We start from the raw sequence: 25692 nt of genomic DNA on the forward strand, positions 1-25692 counted from the left end.
GTTACCTTGGGTTCTTTCCTACTCACGTCAACAGCACACAATCTCCAGCATGAATTCTGCTTTTCATTGCACTTAAAAGGAAAACACCAACCTCCACAGACTTGGAAAAGAGAAGTAAGAACTCTGATAATGCTGTGTAATAGAAAAGAAACCAGGTACTCTCCTTTAAAAAGGGATAAGAATAATATATGGGTTTAAAAGTTGTTTGTCATTCAAATCAACAGAGCAGCCCTGAATACACAAGCAAAGCACATCTGTTGAGTAATTAAAAAAAAAAAAAAAAAGCACTCATTCTTCACATAACCTGATCATTGGCACAACATGCTTAAAAGTTCCACAAGTGTTAAAGTTAGGAAATACCTCTAGAAATAGCAGAATCTTTCAAATCGGTGGAACTTTGTATGGATATCTGTTACAGTAATTGAACTCACATGGAGTAACAGGTACAGTTTTTATCTCCAAATGAACTAAAGTATTTCACTTTTACACTTAATGCCCTGAATGACACCTTTTTTTTTTTCCCTCTTTTTTAGCAGGAACAGAAAGAAGAAATGAATATCTGATAATTAAACTGTAAGCGAGTTTCTTTGGAAAGTTGTGTGACAATTTCTTGTGCCAGACCTCCAAGAATAAACAGTATTATAAATCTGAATAAGTTAATCTGCTACTACAGTATATACAGACTGCTTCAGTCTGTTGTTAATTGTGACTAGACTAAAGGCTCAGCTTCTAGCCACACGCTAATACAGTCTTTAAAAAAATTATATAACTTTTTTGCAAACTAAATATTTGCTGTATAACATAAAAGATGTAACAAAACTTTTCTGCATTTTAATTTTTGTTAGTAATTTGCTTTCCTCTACCACACTTCTCTTAGGCTAACAGCCAGGTGGCTGAGATTATCTATCAGCTACTGCTCTCTGAACACTATCTACTTATTAATACCAAAGGGATGATAAGAGCCTCTCACATGGCACAGTAATGAGCATGTGAACTGACACGTTTTCCAGGTGATTTAGTTTTAAGCACATTAAGATTCCCCATGAGAAGCATCCCAGGAAGTTTCCCTCTTTTCCCGCTCCCTGAAGCAACTGGACTGTTCCTTTCCAGTATCCCATTTTATTAATAGAGAATACATAGACCTAAGTTTCCCCCAAGGCCTGCCTGGACGAAAACTCACACCCTCTGAAACAAAAGCGCTTCTTTTGTTTTTGAACTATTTGAAACTGAGAGTTTCCAAGCTCTCAGCACCAGCTGAGCTCACAGAAACCAGAACAAACCTTAATTTAGAAAAGAGCACCCCGCAAAAACTAAACACTTACAAACATTCTCTGAATTATAGGGCAGGGTAAGGAGACTCTTGCCCTCTTCTTCTCTTTTGTGCAGCTGGTTAAATATATACAAGCTAGAGTTGAAAGGGAAGCACTCTGTCATACAAACACTTTAGCCAGAGCATCTGCTCCTGCACTGGCAATATAGCATTTGGATGGGTGGAATGCCACATCGTGAATGGATTCATCAAATTTTTTGCGATGAGCAGTAAATTCCTGGATGCAGGTTTTACTTTCAAGATTCCACAAGCGAATTGAACAGTCATGACCTAAAGAGAGGAGAGAAAAAAAAAAAAAAACAGTTTTGTTATAATTCTCAAGTTTACCACCATAATGAGAAAGGAAAATAATGAAATTTAATATACTTACTGCCAGACATCAAATACAAGCCATTGGGATCAACAGCTAGACTTGTAACTGCATCTAAATGAGCTACCATGGAATGGATCAGTTTTCCTTTGGGGGAATAAAAAAAAATTAAAAAATAAAAAAAAATAAATAAATAAAAAAGAGAAAGAGAAAAAAAGAAAATGAGAAAAAGATTCACATTATCTCTCTGCACTTAATTATCTGTATTCTTTGCTTCCCTCAGCCTACCTTACTCTAAATACAAGATCTTGTCTCACAGTTGATTATTATTATGCAAGAAATCATTCTTATAACGTTTACTATCTCAGAAGAGGGGCAGCACAAATACTACCAGCTTTGTCAGCCCCTACACTGTGTGTGCACAATCGTCCTGGCGCTGCAGTCAGGGGGCCCATTGAGTGTCTGCCTCTTAAGTGATTAAAGTTAAGCAGAAATATCTTGAGTGTGAAGGAGAACAGTGACCGAGTACACTAAGCAATGAATCTAAACTAGAAGAGGAATAAGTGATATATTTAATCAACACAGAATCAATGTCTAATTACAATAATGGCTTACTATTAAAAATAACAAATTAAGGGCCAAATAGACAAAATGAAAAGGGTATGTTTCCTCTACTATTTCAGAGCTACATTAAACAAACCAGCTATTTTCAGCTGTTTTCTCAACTTCCATTGGGTCCTTAGACCTCTTCTCATTTAACACAAATCAGAGTAGTGACACACAATCAACAAGAATATTGCAAGTTCCTAACTTTAAATATAGCGTGACCTGGAAGTAAAGAAGTTGTAAAACGGATATCCTCAAGATTCCTTGAAATAAAACCAGATTGACACTCCATTCCAATCAAATATTCCTTTATATGGACTGGCCATCTTCTGTCTCTACTCATGAAAAGCTATTTCTCTGTCAGATGATATCCACCTTTAAACATTGCTCAGGATTTATGTGACGCATAATTAATCACAAAGAAATTGTCTCTGTTTTATTTTATACAACTGCTATGACTAATGTATGTTGGGAGTATACCTACCTGTATTGTTGTCATAGAATTTGATGTGTCTGTCCTCATGAGCAGTGATACTAATTGGAAGAGTTGGGTGGCTGATGACTCTGTTTATCTGACAGGAAGAACTGATTGCTAAGAAAAAAAAAATGTATATCAACATAGGAATTGCTAAATTGAAAAACTGCTACTACGAAATAAATGTGTGATCATTCTTATTAGTAATACAATTCTTAATTTTACACAATGGAAATTCTTTCAACTAACACTTCAGATTTTTTTTTTACTCTAAAACACCTATTCACAGTAGTATCATTTTTTCTGGCCTTCAGGCATTTTGAAACATTAAGACTGAAGTCTCTATCCTGCCCTTAAACTACTACTATCAAAGCAGGAACTAGGAAATTCTTTTTGGTGCTTCATGTTTTGATGAGAAATGGAAGCATTGCCTCGATGCACAGACTAATGCAAGAGTGCTCTTCAGAGGGACAGATTAGCAGAGAAAACACACACGTCCGCTTCCCAGATCAAAACACAATAAACTCCCACACGAAACAAGATATTTAGTAAAACTGCAGCCAAAGGACACTCAGCATCAACTAATCAAAATTTTGCCAAATGAAATAAAATACCACTAGAGATCGCTTGCTATGCGATCCACTTCCATTTTAAGTGGAAAAAAAATGGAACCTACAAGTAGTGTCACCATCCAAAGGACACCTAAAAATGTAAATTACTAGAAACACCTAAAAGTACTCCCTTATAGCACCTGAAAGTGTATCAAAGCTGGCTATTTTCGGTTTTAAAATGCCAAAAAGAAGAAAGCCCATACCAAAGATCAATAATTTTGATTTTATACAGATACAGAAGTTCTGTAGTGTATCTCTTTAGGTACCTTATGTACTTAAAAAAAAAAGAATAATGTTAAAAAAAAAAAAAGACTTAAAGACTGCACACTTATACAATATAAAAGAATAATTCACAGTGGTTTCTTCTTCTACCTTTTGTCACCAGTACGTGCACCCTTCTGTTGCTGAAGTGCCCATAAGGTCTGGTACAGAAATAACAACTTAAAACGCAGACTATAATGTGATTCATAACGTTAGCTACCATTACAGTCTCTGCCTATTATTTTGAAAGCACTTCCCACTTCCCATTAATAGTTGCTGGTCTTAGCAGAGAAAACTCTAAGCAAGAGTTTTTTGGGTTTTTTTTGGTACATACTAGTGTCGACTCCAGACTCCAGGGTGAGAATTCGTTGCTGTGTCTCCATGTTAAAAATGCTCGTGTGCCCACTGTTAAATGATGCTACCATGAGGCTTGGGTCGCTGCTCACAAGATCTACTGAGGAAGGGATTCCCAGTTCTAGAAAACAATTTAGAAAACAATTCTGCATGATTTAATCAAAACAAACACACAAACAAAGCACTTTGTTTTTAAAAAGGGCATCTTTAGGAAAGAAAAACCTAATTTGACCTTAAAAACAAATACAGTTTGTATTCTCCAATGCACTAATTGAAATGCTGGAACACAGCCTGCTATCTTAGATGTATTAAATTATTACTTCAAGGCTGGCATGCCTTTTTATTACAGTTTTTAAAAATCTACATTATACCAAGAATCTCGATTGTCTGCTTGATCACTACTTTTATCCTATTTATTTGATGTGCTAAGACATTGTACCTAGAACTGGGGCTAGGACAAAGGTATACTCTGAAATCTACTGGAAAGTAAAAACCACCATTCCTCTTTTCCTTCTTTCAGCTTTGAGATCAATTCTCAATCAAACCTCCGCTGTATTAAGCAGGAAGACTTGAAAAGACTGTAGTTAAAAAAATAAATAAATAAATAAATAATTGCAGGACAGGTGATTAAAGTTACTATTTTAATCACAAAAGCTACTAATAATCCCCTGTTTGATTTTGCCAGTTGCAAATTTATATGCTGATACTGTCAGCGTTGGAAGTTATTTATATAAATTATCAACTCATATACAAAGCATCTTCTGACCTGCCCACAGCAGTAATACACCTTATCTCCTCTTTACACTGTCTCAGCAGATGTTAGGAGAAGGAGGCAAAGGACGAGGTACAGAGTGGGACACTGAAGGTTAATGCAGGAATATCATCACTGCGTGTCTCTCAACCTAAGATTTCCAAGAGAAGGACCTTGGACATACTGCCTGTGTGCTCGTGAGTGATAGTACTTGTTAAGAGATCCTCCAATAAGGCTAAAAAGCACTGGGGTGCCACTGCCTTGTCCACTCATTCTGGTAAATCTATAAAGATTAACTTAGAGGATTTAATTGAGAGCTGCTGAGAATTTTAAAGATTTTTTTTTCCTCCTCCTCCTTTTTTTTTTTTTTTTTTTTTCCTCTCCAAGCTTTGCAATAAGCCATAGGGAAAACTGAGTTTTAAAGGAGGATTTTGGAATTTCACAACTGGATTTCATTCCAGTTTGAAACAACACATGAAAAAGACCTCTCTGAGGCAAGATCCCTTCCTCTCCCCTCTGGTCTCCTTAATTTAACATTTCAAACCAAAATGCTTCCTGCTTTAAAGGAAGGTATCAAAGAAAAGAGGCAGGCAGGCTGGTAGGAAAACCATTCCGATTTTTGAGAGAACTCTGCAGACCTTTGGAGACACAGTTCTGCCAGAACTAAACTACATGAAACATTTCTGCCTTGCTTTAACTAAGAAGAAACTGTCCCAACATATCTGATCAGGGATTTACACAATAATTCACTAAGTCAGTTCGGTTATGTAGAAGTTTATGTAGCCTTGAAGTTGTTCTGAAGAGCAATGCAACTGTCTCAGTTAATAACTTACCTTTAGAATGATCAATTCTACAAGAATTTGGCAGTGTTAATGGGCTCATTCCAGTGCATTTACTGAAACAGAAGCTTTAAGAAACTAGGAGGTAAACAATGGGATTTTGGTCTGAACATGACACATTTCAGTAACTAAATTCAAAGGAGTACTTTTTTTTTTTTTTTCCCTCCTATTAGTGGCTCTTGGGATGATCAGATTCATGCTTTTTAGTCAACACAAAAAATCTGAATTTGAACCAGGACTACTGTGTTAAAAGCATAAGGAATCTAATCTGAAAACATATTATGACCCAGGCCTGGATCTAATTAGGCCTATTCTGAAGCACTAAGAAGAAGTAAGGGTTTTCATTCTGAGCCAACTAGAAGCAACGGCCTGATAGAAACTTAGAGGCAATCTCTACTGCAGAGTAGAAGCATCACCCTGTGTCTCTAAAACAGCAGCAAATAACGTGCAGGAGTTGGCTATTAAATATTTTTGACTGTTCCCCTGTGTACAGGTATCTATTCAACAGGTATCACAGGAGAAGGGAGCCAAACTTCATTCCCTACCAAAAATATTCATAAAGATATAAGATCCTTCAAAACAGACAAGAAAGTTTTCCATTCGGTGGCCAAAGTTATGGCGGTCTGAACACAGACACTCATAAGCTTTAAGGCAGGATGCTTTTCTGTACCTTGATTATCATTAAATATACTAAGAGCTGGAGCAATTTCTGTAGCTTTCCATAAACGTATGGTGCCGTCTGCTGAGCAGGACAGCAAACGCTGGTGAGCTCCGCTGTACACCAGGCCCCACACGGCATCCGTATGGCCCACAAAAGCACCTCTTAGAACAGAAGGGTCTGTGAAGAGAAACACAACAATTCACGTTTCAAAGTAAAATCTAAGTTACATCAGTAGTTGCCTTCTGGTCTCTGTTGGAGGACCAGCATTAATAAGCCAGCCCGTAAGGCAAAACCAGCAGATATCCTGGTGTGAAGATGACTGAATTTCATCAGCATATCTGGCTTCGGTTTATCCAATTTGCAACTAATAGAACAAAAACAAGTTGCAGCAAAAGCGACCACGTCAAGTTAGTCAGCAACACGGACTTCAACTTCAAAACCAAACCTCAAGCAGCTATTAATGCCACAAGAGTCTCTTTCTCTAAAAGTCAGCTTTGAGGCCCATCAGCTCTGCGAAGTTAGGAATGCTTTAAAACACAGACACAAGGCTGACATCCAGTCACATTTGGAAAAACTTGCTGAACTGGCTGCTTGCCAACAATATTAACATCTTTGGTCTCAGACGATACAATCTCTTTTTATCTCAGATGCATATCACTTTCTAAAAGAAAAGAACATTAAAATAGACATTTGCTGTACTCGCCAAAGCTTAGGGTCGGTACTTTTTCAACCCAGCTGTTGCTCAAAATTTGATGAGATCAAGGCCCTTTTTATGAAGGCATCAAGTTGACCTTCTCATCAACCACTGTTAAAACAAAATTTTACTTCTACTATCTGAAACAAATATTCCATTTTCTCTCTTAAATTTTCAAAAAAAAATTTCCTAGGAATTATAAATTTTTAGTCACACAGCAGTGTCTAGATGTATCATTTCACTGCTATGTCCAATAGCAATTTACCGTAAGAGTCATAGGGGTCGATGTTTGGGTTGGTTGTATTCCAGCCATGGATGAGGCCATCAGTTCCCCCACTGTAACACTGCTCACCATTGCTGCTCATCACCACACAAAGCACAGGTCCACTGGAATAAAAATCCACAAAAAAACAGGTTGGCTATTAATGTATTCATTGATTAAATTAAAAAATAAAAAAGAAAAGAAAAAAGAAAAAAAAAGACAACCCAATCTTCACACTTTCTTACTAAATACAATTCACTTGCTGCAATAAAAATTCTGTGTATTTCAGATCATACAAGACCTCCTACAAAAAAACCTCCACAATATTCTGTAATGTAATTTACATTCAGAAGAATTTAATTATTAAGCACATGAAGCATGAACAGTGTCATCCTTATAAACACTTATAAAATATAACCCTTGTTAGTTTAAAAAGCTTTTCTCTCTTTTTAAAAAGATACAACTCTTTCATGAAAAGCAGTCAGTAGATTTGAATTCACTCAAAAGAACTTCATTGTATAGATGCATATACTGAACAAAAGGCAAGAACTAAAATGATGAACAGAAAATCTGATCACATCTGAACCATTTAATTTGTAGCTTTAATTTTTTGAATGGCGATTTACCTAGCTCCAGATGTAAATAGTTATGCAGAAAGGAACTGAGCATATGCAGATATTTAAAATAAATAAAGTAGGAAGTAAGGGCATCTCATGAAAACTACCGGTTGACATGCTGGAAGCTACTGAAAAAAAAGCGCCTGTTTAAAATCTTACTTTTCTTAAAATAGGAAAGACAATGTTCTTAGCAAATACTCACTTATGCGCTCTGAATGTATATATTGGCTCTACATCAAGAGAAGCACTCCTAAATGAAGCACAGGAAGACATTAACATGTATTTGACCTTACACAATGTTCCTAGAAATATTTTATGAAAATGTGCCAAAATATCGCTACGTTCTTTCTAGTCAGCAACTCTGAAGTCCTCCCACAACTCTCTCTCCCGTGACTTTTCATGTAACTAGTAATTTTTTGTATTCTTTCAAAATGCAACTGATTTTTTTTTCTTGTTTAAAGACCTTGAAGGTGAATGCAAGCTGTACATGAGACCTCCCTCCTACTCCATCCTTTAACAGGTAGCTTCTGTATTCTTCAAGTCAAAGCAGTCAATTGTGAGAAAGCACTGGAGTGTCAACAGTATTCGAGGAAATATCATTAAGAGCAATTAATTTCCTCTAGGAGGGAACAGGGAGCTTATACCAAAACTGCAGTAGTGTCTCAAAACCCTTAATCTAAACTTAACCAGCCAGGGGCTGCCTATAATGCCTGCATGAAGGCCATGTTTTGTCCCTTCTGCCTAAAAAATATGGAATACTCTATTTTTATATTAGCCCAACTAAGGATATACTCTCATTTCTGGAAGTCCCCAGCAAAACAAAGGAGAGAGTGTACAAAGGATCATGTCAGTCCATGACTGAATCTGCGTGTGGGCAGGCACACCTGGGCACACACATATAGATACACGAATTCAAACGTGGTCAGATGTGTTGTTATATTGTCTCTTTGTATATTGTCTCTTATGTGTCACATGCAGGCAAGCACACTAACCTAAAGCAGCCCATGTCAAAATATTTCCACTAGTAAGCTATCATGACATGCTAGCTACAGGAAAAATACAGAAGTGAATCATTTTTGTCTTTGAAAATGAAAAAGCGCTCGTGAACTTGCATGGCTTTTTTCTTGGCACTCTTTACAAGTTTCCATCCTTTTTTAACAGCTAGTTTCTGAACTCTTAAAGTCCCAGAACAATTGCCATTAACTCTAAGGAATGCTAGAAGCAGCTGTATCTATAATTTTATTTCCATAAATAATGAATAAAAATGTATTTTAGAAACAAAGGAAACGAAAGGTCTTACTTTTTTGCTGGGGCTGTTTTTTGTAAATTCCACATTTTTAATGTATGGTCCTCTGAAGCTGTTATTAAGACTGGTTCAATTGGATGAAAAGCCAGACCTCTTATTCCATCAAAGTGACTTCTTAAAGTGAATTTGGGGTTCCAAGTCTTTCTCAAGGCATCCTTATTGTTTGCTATCTGTTAAAAATACATATAAATAAATAAATAAGCCATATTTAATGCGGATGACAACAAGAAAGGCCAAAATCACAATTTGGCTTCAACATTTTCAAATGCCAAATGACCCCATCCATTTTTCAAAAACAACCTGTTCTTGAGCAACAGTCCATTTGACCTTGATTAGCCAGTTCAAAATGGGTATGAAGACATTCACAAAACAAACAAACAAACACCACAGATGACAAGCATATCTCCACAATAACTGGTTCTGTGAAAGTCTGAAATAGACTGCATTTCTGTTAAGTTCACTAATTTAAAAACTGAAAAATAACTTTCCCGACTGATACCACTATAAACACAGCTTGGGATTTGAAGGTCAGCTTACTCCTACTGGTTCATTCATTAATAGTAGGCCTGACTCAACCAAGCTGAGTTCCATAAATGTCTAAAATATTACTGACATGGAAGTTTCTTAAGTAAAGATCTTAAAAAAAAAAAAAAATTCCTACAGGGCAAAAAGGAATACAATCTAACCCATTCTCCTGAGGCAGTACAAGTTTTGGGATAATTCAGTATAAGAAAGCAGAGAAAGCTACACACCTGAGGTGTATAATTAGCAAATCATAATCTATCATATATACAGAAGCAATTATTTGGCAATAATAGCATTTTTAAGACAACTAAAAGAAATGCCTTAAGAAATAACAGTTATTTCAGGAGTGTTTCCTTGAACAAATATTCACATAAAACACTGTGCAGACTTAAGACTTCATCAATCCTCATAGCCATGGTTAATTTTACCGCGCCATAATCACTGCAAAGGTCTATGTTAAATAAGCATTAATATGAACAACCAATTCAAATACTGATGATTTTATTATACTGAAAGCTGCAGATAACTCCAAACCCTTCAATATTTTAATATTATTAATTGTAAAGAAGAGAAAGTTGTTTTGAGCCACTCAGAAATCTATATTTTGGATGTTTTTGCAAGGTACCAGAGGTTTAAAAGCAGCTTTTCTTACATTTTGTTACTTGCTCGCTTCCCTTAGAGTGTTCTACACATTCAAACAATAAGAAACGAGGCACAACAAGCAGCAGGCTCAGTCCCATAGTACTCCTCAGGACCGAGGCACTGTCTGCTCAGCTGGTCAGCTCCGCTGCTTGGCCAGTTTACAGAGCTCCGCTGGCTCACGCTGCAGCTAGTGCAAGGGGCAGGCCGGTGAATTTGCAGCTCTGCCAAATTTTCTGGAGATTGGCCAAGAATGTCTCAGCAAAAAGGGTACAACATGTGCACAAAAACCATACGGATCTGGAGCAGAATTCAGTTGCCTCAGCATCTAAGCTAACGGCAACTTAGGTAACTGAGGGAATCCCACTTGCCCATGGCAGAAACACGGGGCTTGCAACCCATCTCTCAGACCCACCAGCTTCATCAGACATCCTAAGAGCATACACCAATTCCGACAGGATAGTTTTCTCATTTTCCTTCTCATCCATTCAAAAACGTACTGAGGCAAAGGCATCTCAGAGAATTGTTTTAAAAATTAGAAAGAAGTTGGAGGACAGTGTCAGTGCGGTTGATGTTAGGGAAGCACAAAACAGCCAGACTCCTTTTTCTCTCTCCACTAAAACGTCAGAGTGAGCTATTCAGAGGTCTGAAAATCAGTTAGTTTGTTCATTTTCCAGGGTACGGGAGAGGATGCACCCCACAGTTAGTACCTGAGCTGGTGCTATTAGTTTTTGACAATCACAGCAATGCTGTCTGCAGGTGTTTTACTCTATATTATATAAACCACTTGGCAATTCCAGAAGAGCCAAGATATACAGGTAACATGATGGATACTTTTGTTGATCAAAGCCAGAGGCAAACAAGCAAGAGCCTACTGCAAACTCCACACCAAAATTCCAAGAACAGGCACACAAAGGTAGAAAATAATCTAAGTTATACATTAATAATCTACACTAATCGAAACCTTTCCTTAAATTTAAGGCTGTCCAAGCAACAGTTTAAATATATGAACTATGAAATCAAACAGGCCAATATTCCCGTACTGTGGGAGAAAACAACTCACATAAAAACCAAGTGGGTTGAAAAGGTCTCAAAATAAGAAGTGTCCACAACTTTTAAGAACACATAATTGATCCAAATGAAATATTTTCATCATCATTCTCTAAAATCACCACTTAAATCCTCCTAAATAGCTGATTCGCATTTGACATGTGCAAAAGGTACCAGGTACTCCAGAGTGCATACAGACTGTATTATTTCTAAGCTAAACTTCCAGTGGGTTTTGAACATTTCCACGTATCATGAAAGCAGAAAAATCATTTATTCTGCTTCCATAAAGATTAGAGCAACAAGCGAGAGGAGCTTACCAAATAAGAATTTTTGAAGTTGTCAACACTAGAAAAGATAAGGAGTGCAGAAGGAATAACTGTGAATTCCTGATCACAGTGACTGGATTTATAAAGGCATTTAATCAGTGAACAAACAGAAGTTAATACTCCCATCCGCAGAGGAAGGGATGGGGAGTGGGAGGGACATAAAGAAATGCTCGTTTACATAAATGAAAGCTGGTGCTTCAGGATGTGCAGAGATGGACAAACAACACTAGGGATTTTATGGAGACTGGAACAATGAAGCCAACTGATGAAAGCAGTAAGATTTTGTACAGATGAATTAGGTTTGTCATCATCTCTAAACTTAAAAATTCAGCCAAAATTTCATGTGCAACTGGAGAAGTGGCACTTGTACATCATCTTTTTGGAAACAGCATTGGGCAAGATCAAGAACAACAACAAAATCATGCTAAGCCCAAACTAGGAGATAAAACTAAGATACTGAATTTAAAATCAGGCATGTTCACTGTAACTGTGATGATTCACAAGAAGTCACACACATGCCTCTGCAGTGTCATTCATAGACTGTGTGCAGATTTGATTTATGATGGTAGAATTCCAGACAGTGACTACTCAGAAAGAGTCTTGTTGCTGAAGGATTGCATTCCTCTCCAACATGTAGTACTCAGTCATTTCCGAATTGCCTCAGCTTTGACAGAGCTGCACTCAGTGTAAGGCTCATTTGAAGTTCATGGATTATAAAGGAAAAAATGATTAAAGTAATATTCAAAGTATCTTTTTGCAAGACCACTGAAATTGCATATGGCTACAAAGAAGCAATTTTAAGAAAATGTTCCATGAAATGTGAAATAGAAGGTAGGAATAAATACATATAAACTTGCGTGCTGTGCTGCACACACAGTCATAGGAGTGCTGGCCTCCTCCTTGAAGACAACCAGTTCAGCCTCCCACTTGGAATTAGACCATCAACACCACCAGCTGCAGTCAGACACAGCTTTCCCTAGCCAAGTCCCAAACACCTTCAAGGGCAGGAATTTCACATGCTCTCTAGCTAACTTCCTTTAGTGCTGCACCACTCTCTTATACAGTATTTCTTCACAATGCCCAAACCAGGCTGGCCTCCCAAACCACTGTTTATGACTGTTGCCCCTTGCTGTCTTGCCTGACACTACCAGGAGGTTGGACCCTGTCATCCATGTAAAAGACCTTTGCCAATATTTATAGGCTGCTATTCTAGCACCTTTTATCCTTTAGCAGAGCAAGGAAGTCAAGGGCTCTCAACTTCTCCTGGTTTTCCACAACTCTCTTGAAAAGGAGGGGCCCAAAACTGGATGTAAGTACGGCCTCACAAGCAGAGAAGACATCAGCTTCCTTAAAGCTGCTGGGCATGCTACTCCTGATGTGTAACCCAACTCTATCATTGGGTATAGAATGTCCCTCTATCACTACCACCAAGTACAGATACTTTCAGCTTTCAACTATTTGAGTGAAACAGCATGTGAAGGACTGTAGGAAGGAGGCTTCGAGACAGCTTGAAGGCTGCTGCGTAGGGAGAACACAGATATTTCAAGAAAAACTTGTGGTATCATTTGGCAGCATGATTTTAAACACGAGAAATTTTTCTGCTGAGTCTCCATGGATGGAACTGCCATCTGCCTGCAGAACGAAGAGACAGTAGGACATTGAATTACTATTAATAACCACTTACATCGTAAGTCAGTGAATCTGCCTCATTGGCTACTGTAAGGCCTGCGAGCTCCCCAAGACCCAGCTCATTCTCAAGGGCTTCATCTGTTCCCATAATGAAAGATTTTCCTGAAGAAGGAGGGAATGTTAACGCTTCCACTGCAAGAAAAAAAAAACAGAAAGAAACAAAGAAAAAAACAAAGAAAAACACAGATTTATACATGTTGATAAACAAAAGCATATTACCTACTTCCCAAAATACTAAATGCTCTCTTACATAGCTGGGGACAAAAACATAAAAAGATGCAGAAAAAAATAGATATTCTAAAGGTAATTCCCCTGCTTCCCAAGAAATGGTGCCCTCTGAACATAATTGCACCTGAATTCTGTATAATTCAGGATAATAAACACAAATAGCCACAGGACTGTGCTAACATTCACACATGTACAATAGAAAAGCAACACAGAAACTCAAGCTCTTCCCCAGCTCCCTTATAAAATACACAAGATTCTGAAACAGCAGCAAAAAAAGGTATACAAGAATAGCTAGGGGAAGCAACATGTCTTAAGGATGTCTTAAGACAAAAATGAGACCTTCTCTTTATTAAATACTGCACACACATGTGTATCCCAAACCACTGTAAGGTTTGTTTACATGCACTCCAACCTAGCAGTATGACTGGAAGCAGAGAATCCATTGCTGCTTCCAATATCAGTTTATCTACCCCGTAGGTTAGCCAGCACTCAATTCCACATTTTGCTATTAGCAGCCTCAAAATTTACTAGCTTACAGGTGCTACACAGCACACTTACAGGAGCACCAGTCACTGTAATATGCTGAATCATACTTGACAGTGTGATTCACTGCAGCTGGAAGGCCACAATACTACAACAGGGAGCATAGTTCATCCACTATTTGATGCAGAGTCTCCTTGTGCAATGCAGCTGGAAAGAGCTGTGCCATTACCAACTTCTGTCTACTACAACTCTCCAAGACTATAGCCACACATCACCAAAGATGGGCTGAACACACAAAAACATGTTATCTTTGGGCATAGCAGATCCTACTCGATTTTACACACTTGTAAAGTTGTAACTGTTTTTCAATAAACTACAATTTATCTTTTCCTTTTAGTTTCATTGCAAACACAAGCATTTGCAAGTACTGTTGCTGCCAGGGAGAGAGGAAACACCATCTCATTCTCAAAATGCTTAGTTTAATGGCATAAACACTGAGTTCAGACAAAACAAACTACAACTTGCAATGAATAGCCTGATCTATTCAGGTTCCTTGCTCCTCTTTCTCAGTGCTTTGGATTTAGTTTGTTACTTGGTTCCTCTCCAGTCCACAGAGTGCTCTCCAGCTTATGGGGTAAGCTCATCTTCAAGGTCTTTCCATTCCTCACTCAAACCTCTCTAAAATGCCCTGTTTGCTCCCTGTTACCTTTCACAAACAAGTTAAAGGTTTTCATGACATCCTTCAAAGCTCTGCTGCTTGGTTAGTTCTCAACTGGGATGCAGGGTCATTAGGTACCAGTCACAAAAATCCCTTCACACCCTGACAGGGTATGAACTACCCTTAAACTCTCTCCCTTGCATTTGTTCTGCAGTACTCTATTCAGCACAATATATATGGCACTGCTGTTAGTGCTACCTGCAAATTACTGTATTCTGAGGAATTTAACATCAAATTAGAAATGCTAGTAGGATAACAGGATTTGGCTGCCAAAAATATCAGAAGGTCTCAGATTTATAAAGGGATACGCAACTAGCAGCTTGTAATACTGAACACAGCCTAACAAAAATTAACTGTCCTCTTTTGTTTTTCTGCAAGTCCATTTGAGTCTCAGAATCAAATGCACACACTTGAAAGGACATGAAAATAAAGCCCTGCCATTATGGCTCCTAGCACGTGAAAAAAGTTGGAAAGCAAACATTCAACAAAAAATTCCTTCACTTTTCTAAGTGTTGCTAAGTTACCCCATCCTTTCATAAACAAAATCACTGAGCATGTAGGAAGTAGAACAACTGAGACCTTTAGTAGCTATGCCACATGCCAGGGTTTTTTGTGCATCTTAATTATTTTTGGCAGACCCACTTTTTTCACACTCACTGAAAGACTGCTAAGCCACCACTGTGTTTTGCTCATTCTTGTAATGACATATTTACCATTTAAATAAAAAGTGTATGATACAGTCTTTTACAAATTAATATATCCTACTATGTTAATTTTATTATACTAATAAGGCATGTAAAAAGGTTATCAGATATATGAAATAGCAACTTAGAGGTAATGTTAATGAAGGTAAGGGATCACATGCCGCACTTGAGACAACGCACTGTGAAGACAGATAGTTTTCATACTTGAACTTAGCTACTATGAGAACATTTGGAACAGATTAGGGAAATAAATAGATTGGCAAACTGTATATATTCTTCTGTAAGATCCTGGATAGAGTCTCCATATGCAATTACAAGCTAAACCTAGCCACCTGCACAATTACTTGAAGAGCTTATCTTTCTACTTTAGTATTTTTTAAAAAATACATACATACACATGCCTATTCCTATATACACATTCACACACATATAGCTATACATAAACACAAATTGTATTATGTGCATGGAGAGGAATACAAATGCTTTCATGTCCTGAGAGATTATGTTTCACACCTGACTCTGGCACACCTGAGCATGAACACAGGCCCCCATATTATAAAGCCACCAAGACTAAGCCAGTCTTTTCTGCTGGCTCCAAAGCATTCCGTCACAGCTTTGCTTAGGTGTCTTTTCTTTCCCAGTAATGACTGGGGGGGAGGAATGGGAATGCTGTTTATCCCATTTAGATAGAACAGATAACAATCAGCATTTGCAAACCTGCTGTGGAAGTCTTAGAGGAAATTCTTTAAGCAGCTGCAGCTATAAACATCTAAACTTTAAAAGGGTGTATGTACATTTTAAATACTTGCCTTCATCTGTCCTGTTTATTTCGTGTTCAATGAGCCTTGAGCTACTGGGTCTGGAAGAGGGTGCAACAGATGGCTGTAATGAAGGGAGATCATCAACATCTCTCAAGTTTGCAAGCATATCTTGCAGCTTTGACCTGTTGGGCCCTAACCAGAGAGACAAAAAGTGAAATGGTTTATGCATAATTCAAAACAATTCTACTTATCACATCAAATATGCTACAGCAGCACATGCAACAATGGATCCTTCCTCGTAGTATAAGGTTACCACAGAAAAACTAGTGAGCACCTACTTTTGGCAGTAACTAATCATACAGCATGAAATGAATTTCTTGAAAAGAAAGTGATGGAAGCAACTGAGAATTGTGAATGTACAATTTTCCCCATGTTTATAAACTCATACTGCTATTTCCATGGTAAGCTGAAGAATGTCTCCAATTGAGTCACGGTATCAAAATTATTAAAATATTTACTTTTCCAATCAAGTGCAAATATTTGTGAATATTTTTAAATTTGTGTATCAGATACTTTGTGAAGTATACTTTTATAGCAACATGATGATTTTAAATTTATTTGTGCAGTAGCATTGTATTGTGGAACTACATAATCTTAAAAAAAAAAAATAGTTATTTTAATTGGATTCACTGGCCTACTTCCTGAAGCTACGTATGGTGAAGACCCATGCCCTTCTTGACACTTACCTGTACTTTGCTCCATCATTTTCCCACATCCCTGTTTTGACTGTTTTATATAGGATTGAGGCTGAAACATATCTTCGGTAGTTTTTCCTGTTGTAAGTTTAATTAAGAATGGGAAAATGTCTTACCCATAGTCCATTATGGTTTTTCCTAGACCAGTAAATAATACAGCTATTTTCAAGCAGCTTAAAGACAGAAGTGTATACTAATATCTGTATGCTCTTATTAAACTACTTCACAGGAGTGTTTACTACAGCCTTGCAAAATCACAAGTTTACTAACGCAGTTGCAAACTCTGCTTTGTCCACCCTAACCATAATAATGATTAATAAACTAAATGGAGTTTAACTTGTCTGCCAGAAAATAGTATTTGATTGAGGAAAACAGTAAGTAAGATTTTGCAAGATTGTTTTACTACAATATCTGCTTTATATAAAACACAGCATTTTATTTAGTAGCAGTTCAGTGTCTAAACACCATTTATGATCATATTAAAATCATAAAAACATATTTTGTACCATTTAATGTCACAATATTTAGTCCCTTTTTTCCCCAGACTTCCTTCCTTCTTCACTATGTGCAATATCATGAATAGGTGATACAAGGCTGCGATTCATCCTGATTTTTCTGCACTGATGCCTTTCCAACGATGATTTGTCCATGGAAAGATGCTTAATTTCTGTACTATAGTAAAGATCTGGTATCCCAAGATCAAACCTCCATCCAAAATGTACTCTAGATGTGCTGAGAAGCATTTATCTTCATGAAAGAACACTAGATGTCTAATTTTGCCTTACATCAGGTATTCTTCTCATAAATATTTGATAAAAGATCCAATAATATCTAGATGTCTATTAACAATTAAATAATAATTTTATTATCCAAGATAAAGTGTGCATGGTAGCTTTCCAATGGTATCATTTTGATAACTTGATTAAATTATTTCTGCTAAATTAACTCTACAGCTATTTGCCCTAGCACTACACAGCCCATCACATACTTTAAAAATCACAGACAAGAAATTTTAAAAGTAGTTTGTATTGAAGCCATATAGTGATAGGCCCTCTCTATCTTAACTATAAAGGAATTTAGAATTGATTTTGTGAAACATTAACACTCTTGTTGACCAGCTCAACTTCTTGTCAAACTTGTAACATCTTCGAATAACTTAAATGATTCCAAAGATGACAAAAATATTGCACTTATCACTTGATGAATTTCAGTAAGGTATATAATGATTTACTTTAAATTAAAAAATGGAGGTTTAGTTTGTGTATTTGATACTGTAATTTCCGCAACATAACCACAGCTGAGCAGTAGGTTATCATATTCAGCATCAATTAAATACAAAATAAATCAGCCTCAATCAGCGATGTGAGGAGCTGACATCCTGAGCATTGGTCTGCATGTCTCTCTGCAAGAGAGAATTTCCTTGGTGTTAATAAGCATCTTCCCACAAAGGGAGAAATATCCCTCAAATTTCTCATTGAGCTACATGCAGTATTTTTAAATTACATCATTCACACATGAATTCTCAGTATGGCTAAATGTGTGACGTATAGTTGTGAATACAGTTTCATTTTAAACACTGAGTTCAGGAAGATTTAAAGGCTTACTTAATCGAAAACATTGCTTTTACAAAATGGAATTTATGTTTCAAGAAACATAAAAAATTATAATACAGGGCTAGAAACTGTATTTCAGATACTGATCATAGCTGTTTGTTTGGATAAAAATACCCAGCATTTTTAAAGATTGATCCCATACATAAAGAAGTTGATAAATCCTGTGATTATTTGCAAATAAACTGATGATCAGAATTATTTCCTATTTCGAGCCCTGCATAAGGAATTATGATGAGAGCATGACTTCCATGTTGTGAATGTTAAGTATAAACAGGGGTAGAAATTAACCTGTTTTCTCCCTCTGTCATCTAATATGATACTCGCAACAGTTTCTGTTTTAATTTTTTTTTCTTTTAATTTACATATCAGGCTTCAAATGGCCTCCTGTGAAACTCGCATGTTTTTACTAACACAGGGTTCTGAAATTTGCTAAGTGAAAATGTGGAATAGAAGTATTAAACCAATGCATTATATACAATAAAAGCACTAGCCATGTTCAAAGCAACCATTTTGAATTAATCTAACACCCAGTTGGAAGAAGTTTTATCTAATCCAACTACTTATCAAGTAACTTGATTGACTATCATTAATTTCAACCCCTGAGAACTGGTGAAGAGGAAAGCAGTCAGGAGCAGCAAAGTAAAAGAGTAAGTAATTTTAGGAAAACATTGAAAGAGAGATAGAATTAAGGGTGTGAAAGACGTGGGATTTATGATTTTAAGGTGCAATGTTTTCCACTTACTCTTCACCCCCTTTTTCCCCTTGCGCTCCTTTTTGTATTGTTCCTTGAGTTTGGTTATTACTCCCTGGTCCACATTCCAGGCTTCAGGCATGAGACACTGGTCTTCCTTTTCTAAACAAAGTGAAACAAATGAAACATCCTTTTTCAATCATGTCACCATGTGATCTCCACTGAAGGAGGTAACAGCTGCTGTCAATAGCATTTGTCTTTTAGTTTAAGCAGACAGAAATAGCACCAAGCTTGTGAAAGCTGTAAAACTGCTACTCGCATTCCACTTTCATTTGCTCAGAGTTTTCTTAAAAGTTTTTGAGATGAAATTTCTCTATAACCAAATACATATCAGTTCACAAATTTAAGCAACATTTATTTTACAAGAAAGCAGGAAATATTACTCAGTATTTTCATTTCTTCAGAGAATGAGTTATATCTAAAAGTAGCATTTATATTATTGGTCAACCTAACTTTAAAATATGGGTGCTGTGACACTATATTTGAAATTTTGATTCCACTGTCTTTGTGATATGTCATTTACAAAGAAGCAGTATATTTAATAACTTCTAAACATAGTACACATTTCACAAAACTTTGAATAAAATTTTAAAGCATTAAAGCAATGAAATTTCACAAAAGAGGTGAAAGCCTGAGTTCTTATTCTTTGAGAAAACGCACTAAACCTGACAACATGCCTAATTACACAGACATACGATCTAGATTAAAAATATATATATATAAGATTTTTTTTGTGAATATCTCTCTTAATTTGCTTCCCCTGCAACATGCCAGACAAGAAGTTTTCTTCCAAGAACACAGTATTGAGTGATTTTTTGAACACAGGGTGCTACCAAAATTCGACCTGCCAATATATTTTCTCTGTATCTGAAAAGACTCTTCTGAGGCAGTTTAGAAAAATACTTTGTGTGTGAAGAGCGGGAGATAGTACGTTTTTAGCCTTACAAATATTTACTTTCATGACCATTACAGCTATGCATTTTTAAATTGCATTAGCTTTTTGTTTTATTTTCTTGTTTAAGCTCTCAACGTTATACTTAACTTTTAAATATTAACTCCTTATCCTTTAGACAACGCTTGTTTTGCACGTTTGTAAGCTATTCTAGCTCTCCTAAAATATAAACATTATAAACAACAATAAGATTATCTTCAGAATAATATTCAGAATAATATCCTATGCAACAAGAGACTGAAGAGGAGCCAGCTACATGGCCTTGTGGTAAAGTGACCAGCGACATGCTGGGTTGTATCAACGAGCATGAGATCACAGCACTACACCCAGTATCATCCTTCTTATATGGAGGAGCCTTATATGTGATTATACCATACTGACCTAGCAATTCCAGTGATGGGCCACTAAATGGTTAAAAAGGCTGGAGGAGATGGTGTACACGGAGAGGCCAAGAACTGTGTTTGCTCAGCCTTAACATACAAGGGCAAAAAAAGAGCTCTTACTGTGGCCTGCAACTACCTAATCTGTCAGAGCCACAGGCAAAGCTGCACTGGAAGAGGGGCCCAAGAGGGTGCAAATTCTCCATTCTTGAAGATACTCAAAATTTGATAAGAACAAAGCCCAAAGCAACCTGCTCTAAATGGACCTGCTCAAGCAAGAAACGGGAATAGAGGAAGATCCCTTTGAATCCTGAAGTTATAGTTCATGATCCTATACTCATGAGTGATAGATTAATTCAAGACCCAAAGCCTTGAAGCATTAAGTAGCTATCAAAGAAGAGATGTGTTAATACACTGAAGAGAAACAGTCTGTGGCCTAAGTCATGCCCTCTTAATACACATGTCCAATTAAGTATCACTAATGATCAAACATTGTGTGATGAGAAATTTGAGAAGTTCATGTTTGAGGTGGGGGGGGGGGGGGGGAAGTTTCAGTGACCACATTAAAATTTCTTATCATGTTTTTCCTCCCCAGAAAGTTGATTTTTTTTGCTTCCTCCAACAACAACAAAACAAAACTAGAAAATATGCTGGGACATTCTATAGTTAATTAAGTTACGGAGTAGTTTTCTAACAATAGTGTTACCTATTATATTTTCTTCATGTCCCACAGGTATTATTCAATTTCACAAAGTGGATCTTGAACTCTTGCAAATGGTCTTTGTAGTTAAAAAGCAATTGAACTCTTTTGAGTCTCTTTGGAATCTAATGCAAACTATAGACTACTACAATCAATCAATACTGTTTAGAATCACAAATGAAGCAAAGACTTTCTCTGGTAGCTTTTATCCTCAATAAACAGCATTGCTCTCTCCTATGCTACCTGACAGTTTTGCTTACATCAAATTGACATAAGTGATTCATAATGGCAGTTTCTTGAACATTATTTTCATAGACTACTGTCATTAAAGACATAAGTTATGAAATAAAAATAATTTAACAACATCAATTGTTATAACTCAGAAAGAAGTCTTAAAGCTCCTAGAAACAAAACTATTGCTTTCCATGATAGTACCGTTTTAACGTTAGATTTTTGCTGATTTGTACTCAGCTGTCAATGAAAGTAAAAATAGATTGGATGTGTGAATTTATGTGAGAACACAAAGCTCCTGTTGCCATACTAACATTTCAGTAATACGAGCAATAGCTGCACTTGCCAAGAATAAATTGATAAAGTTTTAAATGGAAGAAATACTAGAACAACTTAAAAAATATATTTTACCGAGAAATAACATTACTAAATGCAGCTGGGGAACAGAACACTGACTGCTACACCTAGAGATATTGAGATTTTAGCTTTTTAAATAGAAAGGCTACATGACACTGAACAATAATTTCAGATCCACTTCACTGATAATATCAGTAAAATACAGAATCTCAGAGCTGTTAACCCAACTGAGCATCACAGCTATCATGACTAATTTGTCAAGGTTTTGGTTTCATTCAAAACACTTATTACTTCTCATGCATCTCATGCACAGCCCCCTCTATGCCCTCTTACATGTAAGACTTTTTAGAGAAGCTTAAGGAGGAAACAATTTGCCACCAAAAATTTAAATACAGTTTTCTTCCTTTTTCCCTTCCCTATACAGTGGGCTTATGCAGAGAAGTTAGGTCAAGGTAAAGTGGATTCTGGCAACCTGGAATGCAGGACATTAACCTCAAAGACACAGAAAATTCCCAAACTGTTTTCTGTTTTTGGCTAGAGGATTTAAATATGTATATACATCTTTGCTAACTTAGAAAAGAAATTCTGAGCAACACTATAGATCATACTGCACAAACTGCTAACATATGAATAGAGTACAACTAATTCAGTCTTTATGACTCACATTACTCTCTGTATCAAAGTGGGAGGAAGCAGAAGGATGAAATATCTTTCATGCTTGTAATTATAAAATATGGCTTTATCAGAGTCCTTCCCTAGCATGAATCACTGAAAAAACACACTGAAATTCTACTCATAAAAATTCAATTTTATCTGCTGCATTAAAAAAGACAAAAAAAGGCAAAATGAGTAGAAGCATAAACCTCAGAATTTTTGAATAAAAAAGCAGTATATAGAAAAATGAGAATAATATGCCAAGAGGACCTCAGTCAATCGATGAAGAATTTACTGTAGGGATACTCAAAAGGTTCTGCCAACTTGACAAAAGACGATCGGCCAACTCTGTGCTTAGCGTGTATTTTTTTTTTTTCCTGGCACAATCCATTACATTGCCTTACCCCAGTCTGTTCCATCTCCTGAACTTCTTGATTCTGCATCACCTTCATCTGAGGTAACCAAAAAGTCAAACTCTTTCAAAGCTTCTTCTGTATCTCTGTCTTCACTGCTGTCAGACAGCACTCTTTTCCTCACAATCTGAAAAGGTCAGAAAGGGATGGGAAAAGTTAAATTAAATTAAAAGCACATCTTTATACCTAGCAGCGTTATCTCTCTCGCACAAAATTCTAACAGGAAGTTGAGGAAGCAGAAGAAGTATACATTAATATGCAAAAATAGAATATGCATAGAGATTTTGTTCAAATCCAAAGTCAAAATGAAATCACCTATAGTTTTCTTCCTCTAACAGGATGGCAGAATAGCTGAGGTTGACAGGTAGCTCTGGAGATCACCTGGTCCAACCTCCCTGCAGACTCAACTAGAGCAGGTTGCCTAATATAGTGTCTAGACAGGCTTTGAGTATCTCCAAGGATAGAGATGCCACAACCTTCCTGGACAATATCTTTCACTGTTGAACCACCTTCATAGTGAAGAAGTATTTTCTAATGGTCAGCTAGAATTTGCTGTTCAACTAGAATTTCTGTAGAATTTTCACTTTTTGCCTATTGCTTCTCATGCTGTTACCACTGAGAACCATCAACAATATCTCAAAAGTCTATCTACATTGATACAAACTATTAATCTTTTAAATCCAATAAAAGTACAAGCCCCTTTTAATGGATTTTAAAAAGTATATAGAATGTTTTTGAATGGCTTGTGCAAAGCAAAATTGGTTCTAGTTCTCTGAAAACAGCCTTTTAAACTCTCATTCTGATACTACTCCATTTACTGGCTGAGGTGACACAAAACCAAGAGAACAACATCACATTGCCAAATGCTGATTTGCTCAGAATTTGAAAAGCTCATTCCAAGTAAATTCCAAATACTTTCTGAGACCTCACCATTACTTAAATATGCTGCTACCATGTTTAAACTGCATAATCTTTCCTAATTCAAAAGCTAACTTGGTAGTTGATTTAAAAAAGTAATATTTTGATGAAGAACCAAATAGTATCCTCATTTTGCTTTTCCTCAATAATCACAACAGACTGGCTGCGTTATGGTTAATTAGCACATGAAGTGATGCCACTGAAATCTGCAGCAAAATTTTTACTTCCAGGAAAGAATAAAGTTACATTCATCACCATATTTTCACTTGGAATCTTGATAAGGGTCAGTCTCACAAGAGCTCAATATATGGCCAATAGTGCATGAAGAGAACTGGCTGTTTCCTCTGAATTCAGAGGACCAATTTCAAGACCTGAAAAAATACTAAGAATTAAGCTCAATGGCTTTGTCTGGCATATTGGCTATATAGATGTTTTTAGAGAGAAGTCCTCAGACATTAGCTCACAGTCAGTACATGGTAGGAGCATTTTACAAGTATCTTCTTTATAAACTCTAAAACTGATCATAACAACTCAGGATGCCAGTTTCAATTTTTCAGATACATAACACAGTGAATAAGTATTATTTTTAAAAAGAATAAAAACACATACTGATAGCATGCATCTGTTATATTTCATCTGGTTATATGACCAACTTATATTACAAATTATAAATCATGGGAGAGTTTTAACCATTTGACCAATCAAATAAGAATTGATTATTCACATGTTGGTATTTTTCTTACTATACTTTTCTTTCTTTCACAAGCTATTTAAAGAGAAATCTGGTATTTCGGTTCTGGACTCTGCAGGGAGAAATTCCTATAAGTAACTTTAAGTATTCAATTATATTTATATGAATATTTAAGAAATAATGCATTTTGACATATATTGCATACATAATACCCTCAAACTATGCTGAAAAATGTAAAAAATGACACCTGGTAATTTAAAACCTGTATATGACATACATCAAAAATTACTAATAAAATGTTCTTAATCTATCGCTGTAAACTTGAGAAATATGATATAGGTAAGCAAGCTTAACTTGTATGCACAAATCCAGAAATGCATGTATAACTGTTCTGATGCACACATGCTTGGATAGACCATCATGAAGATGCATTAAGGATTTGCATCTGTACATACACCGTTATAAACTTTGCAACAGGCATCTTATTAATCTCACACTTTTTCTGTTCTTCACAACTTTTTCAATTATTTTTTCCACTCACTGTTGAGGTATCAATGATTGTTTTCTCTCTTCCGTCAATATCTTCTTCATCTTCTTCATCACTGAAGTCTGCAGCTGCATTTTCAAGAAACTTGAAGGTCTCTAGCAGAGAGGCAGAGTCAGTCAAATCCGGTTTCCTAAACAACAGCAACAACCACCACGAGTCAGAAGAAAACAGAAAACAGCCACTTTTGCATTTACACCCATCTGTTCCATTTTATAATATCCAACAACACATGAGATTAAAATAAGCCTACAGGTAAAAACAGATTATAAGAGGTAACAATGGTCGTTATCCATAAGATACATTATCACAACCAACAGTTTATCTTCATATAACTGCAATTTCCAGCACAGGCACTTAAATTTTCGATGCAATTTTAAAGCACCATCTGATATTTGCCCCAGAGCAATATCAGTGTTGATATATCTCCATCAGAAGTTGCAGCAGCAAGGACATCAGTTGCATCTTCCAGTTGGCCTTGCTCGTGCTTCAGGATACAGCAGGATTTTGCTTTTGCTGCCTGCGATGTTCCC

At 36.5% G+C, this 25692-nt stretch overlaps 1 protein-coding gene across 2 annotated transcripts in view; it reads right to left on the reverse strand.

Moving 5' to 3' along the window:
* Positions 1 to 287: 287 nt before the first annotated feature.
* The window catches only part of STRN (striatin), a 59450-nt gene continuing 34045 nt past the window's right edge, over positions 288 to 25692 (reverse strand). The window contains exons 6-19 of one of the 2 annotated variants that reach the window (XM_088524183.1): positions 25157 to 25292; positions 22998 to 23133; positions 19311 to 19421; positions 16947 to 17033; positions 16249 to 16392; positions 13302 to 13438; positions 9072 to 9247; positions 7974 to 8021; positions 7158 to 7279; positions 6208 to 6375; positions 3928 to 4068; positions 2731 to 2838; positions 1701 to 1787; positions 288 to 1600 (exon numbers count right to left, since the gene is read on the reverse strand). In XM_088524183.1, coding sequence (XP_088380309.1) covers positions 1431 to 1600; positions 1701 to 1787; positions 2731 to 2838; positions 3928 to 4068; positions 6208 to 6375; positions 7158 to 7279; positions 7974 to 8021; positions 9072 to 9247; positions 13302 to 13438; positions 16249 to 16392; positions 16947 to 17033; positions 19311 to 19421; positions 22998 to 23133; positions 25157 to 25292 — 1771 coding nt within the window. In that variant the 3' untranslated portion in view covers positions 288 to 1430. The remainder of the gene's footprint in view (positions 1601 to 1700; positions 1788 to 2730; positions 2839 to 3927; positions 4069 to 6207; positions 6376 to 7157; positions 7280 to 7973; positions 8022 to 9071; positions 9248 to 13301; positions 13439 to 16248; positions 16393 to 16946; positions 17034 to 19310; positions 19422 to 22997; positions 23134 to 25156; positions 25293 to 25692) is intronic. The other variant, XM_088524184.1, reaches the window with a different exon arrangement.

This window comes from Tinamus guttatus, unplaced genomic scaffold (genome assembly GCF_059628265.1).
Source record: "Tinamus guttatus ecotype Peru unplaced genomic scaffold, ASM5962826v1 Tinamus_guttatus_pri_ptg000208l, whole genome shotgun sequence".
NCBI lineage: Eukaryota > Metazoa > Chordata > Aves > Tinamiformes > Tinamidae > Tinamus > Tinamus guttatus.